The sequence below is a fragment of the Pongo pygmaeus genome, chromosome 6, assembly GCF_028885625.2.
Source record: "Pongo pygmaeus isolate AG05252 chromosome 6, NHGRI_mPonPyg2-v2.0_pri, whole genome shotgun sequence".
Lineage (NCBI taxonomy): Eukaryota > Metazoa > Chordata > Mammalia > Primates > Hominidae > Pongo > Pongo pygmaeus.
The window spans coordinates 149132097-149146591 of NC_072379.2; the positions used below are offsets into that span (position 1 = coordinate 149132097).

Consider the following 14495-nt stretch of genomic DNA (forward strand, 5'->3'; position numbering starts at 1 on the left):
TCAGGGCCAGAATCGTGGGGGAGCAGAGCTCGCACTTTGAAGCCCCTGGCCCCTTCCTTACTCTCCCTTGTCCTCTGAGTGTTCCTCCTGTCCCAGATGACTGGAGTCCTCGTGGTCTGTTCTCAAGAATATTTGTATTAAAGTAGAACAAAGCCGTGACTGTGTCCTTGTGCCATCCCAGACACTGGAGCACAACTGTGAGGGTAGGGGCAGGAGGGGTGGCTTCTCTGGCACAGTCCTGCCCGGCAGGCTGCCGCCCCATGCCCTGCTTGCAGGTTCCCTTCCGCCCCTCTGCCTCCCTTCCCTTCCCATCCCTTCCCGTCCCTCCTGCCCCTGCTGAGACCTGCTTTGTCTTCCTATCCAGCCCAGTGCCCAGAGGACATGGCGTTCCGCTCAGCAGAGCAGTGTCACCAGGAGGGGGGCCCTTGCCCTCGGCTGTGCCTGACACAGGGCCCCGGGATAGAGTGTACGGGCTTCTGCACCCCCGGCTGCACCTGCCCCCCTGGTCTGTTCCTGCACAATGCTAGCTGCCTGCCCCGCAGCCAGTGCCCCTGCCAGCTGCATAGGCAGCTCTATGCATCAGGAGCAATGGCTCGCCTGGACTCCTGCAACAACTGGTGGGTCACAGCATGGGGGCAATGTGGGAGAGGGGCCAGGGATCTACAGGTGGGCAGGCGTGGGCTCCCTCTCACAAGCACACCCCGTGGTGGGGTGCTCCGTTCCCCAAACACAACACAGCAGCCACGGGTGCCAGGCAGGGTCCTGGGAATACTAGAGTGAGTGGTCATCCGCATTTGACTTATGGGAAGATTGGGTCTCAGATCGATGGAGTGATTTATGATAGAACTAGAGATGGGAGAGGGTCTAACCTCTCATCACAGCTTTCTCTGGTTCTCTTTCCTGAATATAATTTCATACCTGGGATCCACTTGATTTCTGTTCAGAAACGTTCAAGTGCCCAGTACCCAAAGCTGACATCAGGACCTGCCAGCAGAGGGTGCTCCAAGCAATTTCCCTCTTTTTTCTTTTTCTTCATTTCCTTCATTCTTTTTTTGTTTGTTTGTTTGTTTTGAGATGGAGTCTCGCTCTGTCGCCCAGGCTGGAGTGCAGTGGTGCGATCTCAGCTCACTGCAACCTCCGCCTCTCAGCTCACTGCAACCTCCACTTCCCGGGTTCAAGCAATTCTCCTGCCTCAGCCTCCCTAGTAGCTGGGATAACAGGCACCTACCACCATGCCAGGCTAATTTTTGTATTTTTAGTAGAGACGGGGTTTCACCATTTGGCCAGGCTGATCTCCAACTCCTGACTTCAAGTGATCCACCTGTCTCAGCCTCCCAAATTGCTGGGATTACAGGCGTGAGCCACTGCGCCCGGGCCATTCTTCGTTTCCCTCTTGCTTCTTGCTTTATATACCCTTCCTCTCCTTCGATTTCCTCCTCCTTTATTCTTCCTCCCTCCTGCGCTTTCTTTCTCACTGTTCGTCTCTCCGATCTTTTTCTGGGACCTCCAGTATTTAATAAATAGGCTTTAAAACATGTATTGGAGAGAACAGCAAGTGTGGAGAAGTACCCAGTTCTCCCTCCTAGGAGAACTCCAGCTCTCTCTAAACCCCTCCTACCTGGCCCTGGCCCTCAAGGTCATTTCCCAATAAATACAAATGGATGAGACCTTGGGACAAAGGACAGCGCAGCGCCTGGGCATTGTGGGGCTCACTGAGGGCACATCGCGAACTTCGCAGGGGACATGGGCAGCAAGCTTCACACCCCAGACCCTCGGGTTTGTCTTCTGCAGTGGTCTCAGCTGCTTCCCCGGGGGTAAGGGCTGACTGTGGCCGTGATGGCCAGGTAGAGCCTCACTGCCTCCTCTCTCTGCAGCACCTGCGTCTCCGGTGAGATGGCATGCACCTCGGAGCGCTGCCCAGGTACCCCCATGCTTGGGGCACACGGGAATTGGGCAGTGGTGGGTCCTCAGGGACCATAGGGGACTTAGGCCCCACCTGAGATAAACTCCTGGGAGCTCGGTGGTGCCCAGGGAAGTTAGGGTATGAGAAGACTGACCTGGTTTCACACACACTGCCCTCTGCCCTCCACCCCCAACAAGCCCTGGCAGTGGCCTGTGGCTGGAGTCCCTGGACCCCGTGGAGTCTCTGTAGCCGCAGCTGCAACGTGGGCATTTGGCGCCGCTTCTGGGCAGGCACTGCACCCCCAGCTGCCTTTGGGGGTGCTGAGTGCCAAGGCCCCACCATGGAGGCTGAATTCTGCAGCCTGCGGCCATGTCGAGGTGAGAGCTAGGACTGAGGTCCTGAGACCTCCTTAAAGAACCTTCCAGAGAGAAGCCAAGAAGACGCCCATCACCCCCCACGCTGAACCTCCAGAGAAGTGCGAGAGACTTCGTTAAGAGATGCCGCTAAGAGGTGGTCCCCAGAGACTCCTTGAGGGTGCATTCCCTAACAGGGCCCCTCCTCAGAATAGCCCCAGCTTCTCCCTAGAGACCAGCCCAGTTCTAGGCCGAATCCTGGAGCCCCCCAAGCAGGTGTGAGGCACCTTAAGTGGGCTATGGCGCTGCAGGTGAAGTGGTGGAGGGTCCCCAGGGGTGTCTGGGTGGGAGGAGGAGAAGGCGGGGTGGGTATGGGAGGCAGGGCCTGTGGTGACCTGGGTACCACCCCCAGGTCCTGGTGGGGAGTGGGGCCCTTGGTCTCTGTGCTCCGTGCCCTGTGGTGGTGGTTACAGGAACCGCACCCGAGGCAGCGGCCTGCGCAGCCTCATGGAGTTCTCCACCTGTGGCCTGCAGCCCTGCGCAGGTGAGGCCTGCCCTGGGGACCCTCCAGTTCTCCTTACCAACCCAGGGCACTGTCAACCCCCTGACTGCCACCCCAGCACAGCCCTGTCCCTCAGCCCTTGTGCAGTCCCCATGAGCACCCCACCCATACCCAGAGCTGGTGCCTCTCCCAGGTTGGGAGCTCAGGGGAGAGCTGAGTGCTCTGGGGCTGGGCTGTCAATTTCTGTGTCCCCAGGGCCAGTGCCTGGCATGTGTCCCAGGGGCAAGCAGTGGCTGGACTGTGCCCAGGGCCCTGCCTCCTGTGCAGAGCTCAGCGCCCCAAGAGGGACTAACCAGACCTGCCACCCTGGCTGCCACTGCCCCTCTGGGATGCTTCTGCTGGTGAGTGTCCCCCTGCCTGGCCCCAGCAAGGCCTCTGTACAGCCTGGGGACCATGGGGTGGCAGGGAAGGGACAGGCAGGATCTGGACAGCGAAGAACAAAGGGTATGGGGCTGGAGACAGGGAGACCCTGCAAGGTTGAGGAAAGGGTACTAAACTCATGGGTCACAACTCAGCTCCGGCAGGAACCAGCAGGGGATCTTGGGCAGGTCTCATCCCTCTCCCCCTAACCTCTGTTTCCTCACTGGTAAAAATGGTGATAGGTCTAGAAGATCTTTGTGAATTGTCCCTGCTCTAGTGCTCTGTCTACTATGTTATCACCAGTTATTTATCGAGCACCTACAGTATGTTTAGTCTCTGGCTGAGCTATTCTGTGGGGAAGGAGTAGTCTCTGCCCTCAAGAAGCATCCAGTCTGGGGAAACCAGACCCAGAGTCCCTAAAATGAAGCTAGAACCATCAGACGGGCAGGGAGTGAGCTTTGCACATTGTGGAGTGGGCTGGGTCAGCCATGGGGGGCTCCCTGTAGGAGGTGATCCTGACTTGAATATCAGAGATTGAAGGGTGTGGAGAGTAGGGAGGTGTGGAGGGCTTCCTGAAGGAGGGGGTCCTGCACTTGAAGATCCGAGATTGGAGAGCAGAGAGGTGGCCACTCTAGTCAGAGGGTGGTGGGAATTGGGGCTAGGAAATGCTGGCTGTGTGATGGGATTGAACAAAGCTGTGGGGTGAGCTGTGGGGTGTGGCTAAGGGACACATTGTAATCATATCTGAGTCCAAATCAGGCTCTTTTACTGGTAGCCCTGCGAGCTTGGGGATAGTATTCCCGTGCCTCAGTTCCTTCCTTTGTAAAATTGGGGTAAAATTACAGCCAGTCACAGGAGTCAGTGAGACAGCGCAGGGAAAGTGCTTCCCAGGCCCTGGCCCGTAAACTTCAGTGCATTCGACTTTGAATCATGCGCCACAAGACGGTTGTTTCTTTTAAATCTGAAGGACTTCTGTCCAGATTCCCTGTGCACAATGTTTTTCTGTTTTTATTTTGTTGATGAAAATGTGTCTTTTCCTACCATTGCTGTACAAATTGCACATTTCATGTTTTCATGGTTGACTTCATGGGGATTCGACAGTTCAGTCTCATGTCCTGCAATTTAAGATGGTCTTTTTCTCCTAGAAATTGGAGGGTCCACGCCCCCACGGCCCCCAAGCCGATGGTCCGCATTTGCCTAGCGTGAGGGCAGGGGGGAGAGCTGCACATCTGTGGAAGGAGGGTGGCTGGCTTTTAAGGGGGAGCTTGAGGATTGCATGCTGGCTCTGACCCGGGTGGGGAGCCCAGGCCCAGCCTATCTGGAGCCAGAAGATGATAGAGGGTTTCAATTCCAGAACAACGTGTGCGTGCCCACCCAGGACTGCCCCTGTGCCTACAAGGGGCACCTCTACCCCCCAGGCAGCACTGTGATTCGTCCATGTGAAAACTGTTGAGACACCGCCCCATCCCATTATGGCCCTGTGACCTCCGAGGACCCGCTGTCCCTCCTCAGAGGCAGGGACTTTGGCTCCAGTTGGGGACAGAGGCACACGTGCCCCCCACCCCCAGCCCCTTGGCACAGCCGTCCAGCCCTCTGAGGCTGCACCCTCCTGCGCCCCTCCCTCCCCCGTCCCCCACCTGTCTTCCCTCTCCCCACTTGTGTTAGCCTCCTGGGGCTGCTGCCACCAAGTGCCATGCACTGGGGGGCTAGAGCAGCGGCCCCTGATGATCTCACAGATCCTGGAAGCCCAGGATCAAGGTGTTGGCGGGTGGGCTCCTTCTGAGGGCTGCAAGGGAGACTGTTCAAGGCCTCTCTCCTCTTCTGGGAGTTTGCCAGAAATCCTTGGCACTCCTTGGCCTGTATGTGGCCTTCTCCCTGTCTCTTCACGTCATCTTCCCTCATTTTCTCTTCTTATAAAGGACACAAGATGCATTAAAACTAGGGCCACCTCAGTGGCCTCCTTTTAATCCGATCACCTCTGTATAGACCTCATCTCCAAATAATCTCCCATTCCCAGGGACTGGGGGCTAGGACTTGAACTTGAGGGTTTGGGGGGCCACAATGCAGCCCATAGACCAACCGACCCTCTGCTGCTCCCCACAGCTCCTGTGTCTCCGGGCTCATCGCCAACTGCAGCTCCTGGCCTTGTGTGGAGGGTAAGGAAGCGTCCCCACTTCTGACTGGCACCCTGGCTCCCCCATCCCTCAGCTGCAGGAGTGGGCCAGGGCTGAGACTGGGGGAGGAAAGCCATCAGGAGAGGTAGGGAACAGGGGCACCATGCTCCGTCTTCAGCCTGTCCAGCCTGTGCCTGTCCCCCTCCTGCCTGCCCGCTTCCTGGGTATCCCCTAGGTGAGCCCACGTGGTCACCCTGGACCCCTTGGAGCCAGTGTTCAGCCTCCTGCGGCCCTGCCCGGCGCCATCGGCACCGGTTCTGTGCCAGGTCCTCCAGTACAGTGCCATCCACCGTGGCTCCGCTGCCCCTGCCAGCCACCCCCACACCTCTCTGCTCAGGCCCCGAGGCTGAGGAGGAGCCATGTCTCCTGCCGGAGTGTGATCGTGAGTGCCTGCCTGCCCTGCCCGCCTGGACCCTCCTGGGGAGCCCAGGGTGGTGCCCGCTGTGTGCTGTGGATGGTGCTGCCTTGTACCAGCTTCCCCCCGGCCCCAGCCAAACCCCTCCTCACTCCTTCCTCTGCTGTGTCCCCAGGAGCTGGAGGATGGGGTCCATGGGGGCCCTGGTCTCACTGTAGCCGGAGCTGTGGGGGAGGCCTGTGGAGCCGGACCCGGGCCTGTGACCAGCCCCCACCCCAGGGCCTGGGGGATTACTGCGAGGGCCACGGGCACAGGGGGAGGTCTGCCAGGCTCTGCCCTTCCCAGGTACCTGCCAGGGATGGGGGTGGGGGTCAGGGACGGAGGAAGGGGAGTTAGAGGAAGCATTCCAGGGCTAGAGGCCAGGGTGGATGGCCCCACACAGCTCTTGGCCCATCCTGTCTGCCCTCAGTGACCAACTGCACCGCCATTGAAGGGGACGAGTATAGCCCCTGTGGCCCTCCGTGCCCTCACTCCTGTGATGACCTAGTGGTGAGTCCCAGCTCCCTTGGCACTGCCACCTGACCCAAGACCCACTTTGTGGGAGGGCAGGGTGTGGATTTGGGCTCACGGTCTCTTTTGCCGGGGCCTGGGCAGCCCAGCACATGAAGGCACGGGTGGGGGCCCTGGCTTCAGTTCACAGAGCGTGCCAGGGGGACTTGGGCAGCCCAGCACAGGAAGGCACGGGTGGGGGCCCTGTTTTCAGTTCACAGAGCGTGCCAGCCACCCCAGAGAGACACCAGCCTCGCCCTGTAGAGAGCCAGCCTCACCTGACAGCCCTTGTCTGTAGATCAGACATTTCTCAGATTAAAGCGTGATGACAAAAATGGCATAAACACAAAGGAAGGGGGAAATCATCTCCTGAACCCCATGAGCACATTGGTGTCTAGACCTGCATCTGTGTGTGGGTGGGGGAGCGGGTGTCCACTATGTGCCCGCCCGGGAACCCTGGACACGAAGGGAAGCAAACACAGGGTCACCACGGAGCCCACGTTCTGGGCTGAGCAAGACGGACACGCATGACACAGTGGTCGCAGGAGGGTCCATGAAGAATGAGGTGGGGCTTCGAGGCCTTGGGTGTGGAGGTGCTAAGGGAGGTGGGGAGAGGGAGGAGAAAGAGGAGGAGTTAGAAGAGAAGAGAAGGTGTTTGCAGGCAGTGCCTGCTCCCAGCCGCCTCAGGACCTCCCAGCTCCTTCCCAAACTGCCCCCTCGCCCAGCCAGCTCCCCAAGTTCTAGAGAGGTCTGGGGCATGCCCCAGCTTCCAGGCCATCAGTCCAGGTCACCCACTGGAATTGGGGGTTTACATTTGGGAACACCTAGCTCCAAATCCTTGCCCCAGGGAGCCAAAGGGAACCTCCTCAGCTGCTCCTGCCTCCCCTCCACCCTCAGGGAGGGGCCAACTCAGTGACTCCAGTGGAAACTGCAAGGCTAGCTGGGTCCCCTTCTTGCCTTTCTCATCCGCACTACAAGGCGTACTCTGTGTTTAAAACATGAGGCCTCTGTCACACTTTCCTCCTCAGCCCCTTGTTCCATCGTCTTCCCTGCACAGCTTTCCTTTTTCTGCTGATGGCCCCCCACTTACTGTCCCCCAGCACTGCGTGTGGCACTGCCAGCCTGGCTGCTACTGCCCACCAGGCCAGGTACTGAGTTCCAACGGGGCCATCTGCGTGCAGCCGGGTCACTGCAGCTGCCTGAACCTGCTGACCGGGCAGCGGCACCATCCGGGTGCTCGGCTGGCAAGGCCTGATGGCTGCAACCACTGGTAAGGGGCCCTTGTCATGGCAGGGATGCCAGCAGGAGTCGACCCACCTCATCCCATTCTCTTGAGCTCTCTGGAGTCTCCGCGGATGGTCACATTTGCCCCCCACAGTCACTGAGCAGATGTGGGGCAGACACCATGACCCGCGTCTGATAGGCGAGGAAGCTGAAGCTGAGCCTGTGTGTCTGCAGGGGCTGGGCGTGTGCTCAGGGGCAGGAGGGGTCTGGGCAGGAGGAGTGACAGATATGGCATTCACAACCCATCTGACCACACAGTTGGCTCCAGGGTACCTGCAGTCCTTCCCCAAGAGTAGGCATCATCTGGTGACCCCAAGAGGGCCAGCTAAGTGGGACAGGAAACAGGATAGGGAGGCACTGGAGAGCTGGGAGATGGGGCACTGTCTGGGAGAAAACTGAGGATCAATCATAAGGATGAGGGGAGGGGAGAGGCAGCTCGGGGTGGGGTGCAGAGTTAGGGTTTGGGGTAGGACTAAGCTGCTGCCTCTTCTGTGTCTGCACCCCCTGCCCAGCACCTGCCTGGAGGGGAGGCTGAACTGCACAGACCTGCCCTGCCCAGGTATGTGCCCAGCTTGGAGGGAGGTGAGGAGGGGGGCCTGGGACCGGGGAAGGGACGGGCTGCACCCCAGTGCCCGCCATTCTCCTTGTAGTGCCCGGAGGCTGGTGCCCATGGTCGGAGTGGACAGTGGCCCCTGCAGGGGCCAGACCAGGAGCCGCTCCAGAGCCTGTGCCTGCCCCACTCCTCAGCACGGTGGTGTCCCGTGCACTGGAGAGGCTGGGGAGGCAGGGGCCCAGCATCAGAGGGAGGCCTGTCCCAGCCACGCCACGTGCCCAGGTGTAATGCCCCACGAGGCCCATGTCCCTCCCCAAAAAGCCCCTAAACCCCTGCTCCAACTCCGCTAACCTGGGGCCTCCTGGGCCTCCTAGGCCTCCTAATGCAGATGATCTGTCTTCCTGCCACAGTGGATGGAACCTGGGGCCCATGGGGGCCATGGTCTCCCTGCGACATGTGCTTGGGGCAGTCCCACCGGAGCCGGGCGTGCGACCGGCCCCCCACCCCTGAGGGAGGGAGGCCCTGCCCTGGGAGCCACACTCAGAGTCGCCCTTGCCAGGAGAATTCCACCCAGTGCACAGGTCAGGCTTCAGTGAGGTCTGGGAGGGCCCCTCTAAGTCTAGGGAGATGCTGACTCTGGCCTCTGACCTCCACACACATCATGTCACTCTCTCAAGGGACAGTTCCCAGGCCATCAGTCATGGACCTGGTCAAGGTGGTGGGTCCGAATGGGGGACAGGCATGGCAGGAGAGTTGCGCATCCCTCAGGATGCCCTTCAGTGATTACTCTCTCTGCTTTCTTCCTCCGTAGACTGTGGGGGTGGCCAGAGTCTGCACCCCTGTGGGCAGCCCTGCCCCCGCTCCTGCCAGGAACTGTCCCCTGGGAGTGTGTGCCAGCCAGGCTCTGTGGGCTGCCAGCCCAGTTGTGGGTGCCCCCTGGGGCAGCTCTCCCAGGACGGGCTGTGCGTGTCCCCAGCCCACTGCCGCTGCCAGTACCAGCCTGGAGCCATGGGTGAGTGTCTCCCCTCTCCCCAGCCCCTAGCCCTGCAGTGCCACCTGTCTGGCCCCTGTGCCGCTGCCCCGGGGACCCAGCCTGGGGCTGCAGAACAAAAATGAGCAATTACCAGCTCTCCAGGCCTTCGTGTCCCTCGACTCCCCTCCCAGGGCTGGTCTGGTTGGAGTGTCCACCTCCCTTGTTCAGGACACGGTGCCATGTGGTGGAGGCGAGAGGGTGGGGAGTAGAAAGCTATGGGGTGGGAGGAGGGATGGATGGGCGGAGCCGAGCTATCTGGAGTCCCTACCCTCCTTCCTGTGCCCCTCAGGGATCCCTGAGAACCAGAGCCGCTCAGCAGGGTCTAGGTTTAGCTCCTGGGAGAGCCTGGAACCCGGAGAGGTGGTCACTGGGCCGTGTGACAACTGGTAAGCCAAGAGAAGTAGGGGCAGGGAGGCTCATAGAGCTCAGGAGGGGAGCCTTCAGGGGATGGGGCTGGTCCTGTGTCTGAAGCCCCCTCCTTTGTCCCCAGCACCTGTGTGGCAGGCATTCTGCAATGCCAGGAGGTGCCCAGCTGCCCGGACCCTGGGGTGTGGAGCTCTTGGGGCCCTTGGGAAGACTGCAGTGTTTCATGTGGGGGCGGGGAGCAGCTGCGCTCCCGGCGCTGTGCCCGTCCTCCCTGCCCAGGGCCTGCCCGCCAGAGCCGCACGTACAGCACACAGGTCGGCAGAGGTGAGCGTCAGCCCGGGACCTAACCCCACTCTGACCTTTGAGTCCCATCCTGGCCTTTGACCCTGACTCATGGGTGCCTTTTGGCCTTTCCCTCCCCACCCCCACGTGTCCTCCAGTGCCCTCCCACCAGCGATGGACGAGTGAAGGAGGACTCAGCCAGGCTGTGGGAGCCTGTGGGAGGGGGCGCTGCCCAGGGTAGGGGGATGGGCCGGTGAAAGGCGCTCCTGGGGTGGGCAGTGAGGGCCGGGGCCAGAGCAGGCGCTGATGTGGCTGCTGCCTCAGAGGCAGGCTGCCCGGCCGGCCGCCTGTACCGCGAATGCCAGCCTGGCGAGGGATGCCCCTTCTCCTGCGCCCACGTCACGCAGCAGGTGGGCTGCTTCTCCGAGGGCTGCGAGGAGGGCTGCTACTGCCCCGAGGGCACCTTCCAGCACCGCCTGGCCTGTGTGCAGGTCAGAACCTGTCCACCCCACAGCCCTCCCTGCCCTCCCTTCCCTCCCTTTGCCTGTCCCCTCTGTCATGTCTGTCACTTTTGCAGACCCTGTCATCCCTGGGCAGGTCCCTAAGCAGCATACAGGCTGGTGAGGCTAGCTGAGGCCTCTGCTGACAGCGTCGGGGGCAGGCAGAGTTAGACGCAGCCTCCCGGGGTCCCTGGTTCCCCGGGAATGGGGAACCATTCCTCTGGACTGCTGCCTCTGGACTTGCCTGGCCTCTGTTCCTGACTGGCCCATCTCCCAGCCCCGCCGGAGCTCACACCCACCCCTGTATTCCCCGCCCACCCCTCACCCTGGCAGGGAAGGGCAGTTTCCTGCCAGGTTCCCATGTTCCCCAACCTCACTGGCCCAGCCTCACCTCCCTGTCCTCCACTGTGGGGCGTGGGTCTTCACTGCCCCTCTCTTGCCTGTCACATGCTTGTGGGGATAGTGCCTCTCACTTTCACTCCCCTTGGACCCACCTGGTCCCCTCTGGGCATCCCAGTGGCAGTCAGGGCCCAGCTCTGCTCTGCTGAGCCTGACGGGCACACAGGGATCCCTTTTCTAATCCTAAATCCGGCTGCCCAGTGGCCACCCCTGAGCCAGAGTTCCAGGATGCCATGGCCAGGAGGGACCAGAGCAGCCACCTGGTCTCACCTCCTAGACCTAGAGATGGTGACAGTGAGCCCCAGAGAGGGGAGGGGACACACCAAGGTCACACACAGCAGCAGAGCCAGACCCAAACCTAACGTCCCGATTCCTGGCTGAGGCTCTTTCTGCCGCCCGCATCATGTGTGAGCCTGTGAGGGCCTGTGTTGGTGCCTCCTTGTGTCCTGCTGGGCGCTCTGTGTGGGGAAGCCAGCTCAGGCCAAGCCCAGGCCATGCCCCTCTCATGGTGTGCTCATGCCCCTGATGGGGGTAAACAGCCCCCTGCTCCTGGAAATGCTTTCCTGGAGCCTGGAGCCCTCTTCCGGGTCCTCGCACTGTCCCTCCCCAAGTCTCTCCAGGGGATGTGCACAGCCCTGGGTGGGTGGCTGGCCTGTGCTGTGATGCTGCCTCCTCTGCCCCACTCTCCCAGGAGTGCCCTTGTGTGCTGACAGCCTGGCTACTGCAGGAGCTAGGAGCCACCATAGGTGACCCTGGTCAGCCCCTCGGGCCTAGAGATGAGCTGGGCTCGGGCCAGACACTTCGTACAAGCTGTGGCAACTGGTGAGGGGGATGGTGAGGATGGGGACTGGGCTGGGGAGGGTCAAGGAGATTTTCAGTGGAGGGAGGGGTTAGAGGGTAAGAGGACAGGGACCAGGAACCCCAGTCTACCCTCTGACCCCACCTGGGCTGGGCTAACCTGGCTCTTCCCCCAGCTCCCGTGTACACGGGAAGCTGTCTTGCTCCCCGGAGGACTGCTTTGAGGCCGATGGTGGTTTCGGTCCCTGGAGCCCGTGGGGCCCGTGCTCCCGCTCCTGTGGGGGGCTGGGCACCCGTACCTGCAGCCGCCAGTGTGTGCTCACCATGCCCACCACCAGTGGTCAGGGCTGCCGTGGGCCCCGCCAGGACCTCGAGTACTGCCCCAGCTCAGACTGCCCTGGTAAGGACAGCAGGAAGGTGGTGGGCAGGGCTGGGGTCAGGATGGCACTGGACAGACGTCTAGGAGGCCTTATTGGAGGAGGCAGTATCTGAGGAGTTTTGAGGGAGGGAGGGAACTTTGACCAGCATTGGAAGGAAAGCAACGGCTTGAGCAAAGGCCTTGATCCTGCAAGGGAGTGCTGCGCTTGGGGCCTGGCTGTCCGCAGGAGCTCAAGCTGAGGAGGGCTGGACTAGATATCCATGAGCCCACAGTGCCAGCTGCCAGCCTTAGGCGTGGTCCCGGTGCGCTGTGGGTACCAAAACATTTCTGAGTGGGGTTTCCTTTGGCACGGGGGCTGAAGGGTCCACGGTGAAGCCAGTGACAGGCCTTCCAGGTAGCTCCAGACTCCCTGTACCACTGCCTCATGGCCTCCCTGTGGGAAAAGCAAGCCCAGGGACCACCTCCCCCCTCCCCCTCCCCCCTCCCCCCTCCCCCTCCCTGCTCCCCCCTCCCCCCTCCCCCTCCCTGCTCCCCCCTCCCCCCTCCCCCTCCCTGCTCCTCCCTCCCTGCTCCCCCCTCCCCCTCCCCGCTCCCCGCTCCCCCCTCCCCCTCCCCGCTCCCCGCTCCCCCCTCCCCCTCCCCGCTCCCCCCTCCCCCTCCCCGCTCCCCCCTCCCCCTCCCCCCTCCCTCCTCCCTGCTCCAGGTAGCTCCAGACTCCCTGTACCACTGCCTCATGGCCTCCCTGTGGGAAAAGCAAGCCCAGGGACCACCTCCCCCCTCCCCCCTCCCCCTCCCTGCTCCCCCCTCCCTCCTCCCCCTTCCCGGCTCCCCCCTCCCCCTCCCCCTCCCTGCTCCCCGCTCCCCCCTCCCCCTCCCCCCTCCCCCTCCCCCCTCCCCACTCCCCCTCCCCACTCCCCCCTCCCCACTCCCCCCTCCCTGTTCCCCCCTCCCCCCTGTTCCCCCCTCCCCCGCCTCCCCGCTTCACCCTCCCCCATTCCCCCCTCCCCCGCCTCCCCGCTTCACCCTCCCCTGCTTCCTGGAGAGGCTGAAGCTCAGGGCCAGCTCATCACAAGGCACCCTCCCCACTCCCTCTCCCAGGTGGCTGGGGCCCATGGTCCTCCTGGTCCCCCTGCTCCAGAAGCTGCACAGACCCTGCTCGCCCTGCATGGCGCAGCCGCACCCGCCTCTGCCTGGCTAATTGCACCATGGGGGACCCATTACAGGAGCGCCCCTGCAACCTGCCCTCATGCACAGGTGCACCTTCCAGCCTCAATCTCTGATCCCACCTGCCGCTCTCAGACAACTCATTGTAACCCCCAATTCCCAATATCTGATACCCCTCAAGTAATCATTGGTTTTTAGTGTTGACATCTCATTTCAAATCAGTGTCTGACTCCGGGCTCTGGATCCTATTTGCCAACCCCAGCAGCTGCTGGGGAGCCCAACTTCCAACACATTCCTTGTTCTCTGGTGTGCTGAACTCTCCACCCGCCCCAAGGTCCCACCCAAATCCCTCCACAGCCCTGTGAGTCTGGGATTACTGTCCCTGATGAGAAAAGGGGATAGTGAGGCCCAGTTGTCAAAGCCACACAGCAGTCAGTGTCAGATCCAGAATGAGAGCCCAGAGCTCTGGACGAGGCCACTGCTGGCCTGGGTGGTGGAGGTCCACCCTTGAGCTGGGAGCAGAGAGGAAAGGCTGGGCAGGTGCCATGCAGCCAGGACTGGCTCCAGCTCTGCTTTGTGTCACAGAGCTGCCCATGTGCCCTGGCCCTGGCTGTGGGGCTGGGAACTGTTCCTGGACCTCCTGGGCCCCGTGGGAACCTTGCTCCCGCAGCTGCGGGGTGGGCCAGCAGCGCCGCCTGCGGGCATACCGTCCCCCTGGGCCCGGCGGGCACTGGTGCCCCGACATCCTTACAGCCTACCAAGAGCGCTGCTTCTGCAACCTGTGAGCCTGCCCAGGTGAGGCGGCTGGGGGAGACCAGGGCGTGCCCCAGGCCCTGCCCCTGGAAGGCCCCTGGCATCAGTGCCCCCTCCCAGGCACCCAGCCTACCTGAGTGTGACACTTCCGTCTCTCGCACCAGACCCTGACCCGGGCTCGTGGGATAGGTGGGGGCCTCCTGCCTGAGCCGACCCCTCAGATGGCTGTTCTCTTTCTCACACAGTGCCCGGGGGCTGGTCACGCTGGAGTCCCTGGTCCTGGTGTGACTGCAGCTGTGGGGGAGGCCAATCCCTGAGAAGCCGCAGCTGCTCGAGCCCCCCATCCAAGAACAGGGGAGCCCCCTGTGCTGGGGAGCGGCACCAGGCCCGCCTCTGCAATCCCATGCCTTGTGGTATGGCAATGGTGACAGTCCTGTCCTGCCCCTATTGGGCTCCACTCTGCATGGGGCCCAGCTGCTACCTCATGGGCCAGTTTGGAAACTGAGTCCTCTGGGGTGGATGGCTGGGCCTGGCATTGGGCAAGGATACCCTGAGCACGTCTGTCATCTGTGCCAAGGCCCAAGGATCCACCCCAGCCACCCCAACCCACAGGAGAGCTCCTCCTTTCATCTTTCCCACCCCTGAGGTGGGAAAGAGCCACCCAGCCCTGTCACGATTTTTGGAGGCTTTGACAGTGGCACTGTTAGGAGCGGGTGTGGCACTCCTGG

General features: G+C 61.8%; 1 protein-coding gene across 1 annotated transcript in view; it reads left to right on the plus strand.

Annotated features, from left to right (window-relative positions):
* The window catches only part of LOC129041660 (SCO-spondin-like), a 59075-nt gene that overhangs the window by 32239 nt on the left and 12341 nt on the right, over nucleotides 1-14495 (plus strand). Inside the window, 26 exon segments of the mRNA XM_054497092.1 lie at nucleotides 365-617; nucleotides 1875-1921; nucleotides 2110-2280; nucleotides 2669-2800; nucleotides 3014-3159; nucleotides 4533-4626; nucleotides 5281-5334; nucleotides 5528-5734; nucleotides 5883-6002; nucleotides 6005-6052; nucleotides 6177-6256; nucleotides 7357-7526; nucleotides 8053-8099; nucleotides 8191-8226; nucleotides 8229-8375; nucleotides 8504-8674; nucleotides 8905-9105; nucleotides 9416-9512; nucleotides 9617-9816; nucleotides 10099-10265; nucleotides 11365-11495; nucleotides 11648-11868; nucleotides 12200-12244; nucleotides 12949-13104; nucleotides 13600-13809; nucleotides 14013-14180. Of these exon segments, the coding sequence (XP_054353067.1) occupies nucleotides 365-617; nucleotides 1875-1921; nucleotides 2110-2280; nucleotides 2669-2800; nucleotides 3014-3159; nucleotides 4533-4626; nucleotides 5281-5334; nucleotides 5528-5734; nucleotides 5883-6002; nucleotides 6005-6052; nucleotides 6177-6256; nucleotides 7357-7526; nucleotides 8053-8099; nucleotides 8191-8226; nucleotides 8229-8375; nucleotides 8504-8674; nucleotides 8905-9105; nucleotides 9416-9512; nucleotides 9617-9816; nucleotides 10099-10265; nucleotides 11365-11495; nucleotides 11648-11868; nucleotides 12200-12244; nucleotides 12949-13104; nucleotides 13600-13809; nucleotides 14013-14180 (3519 nt within the window).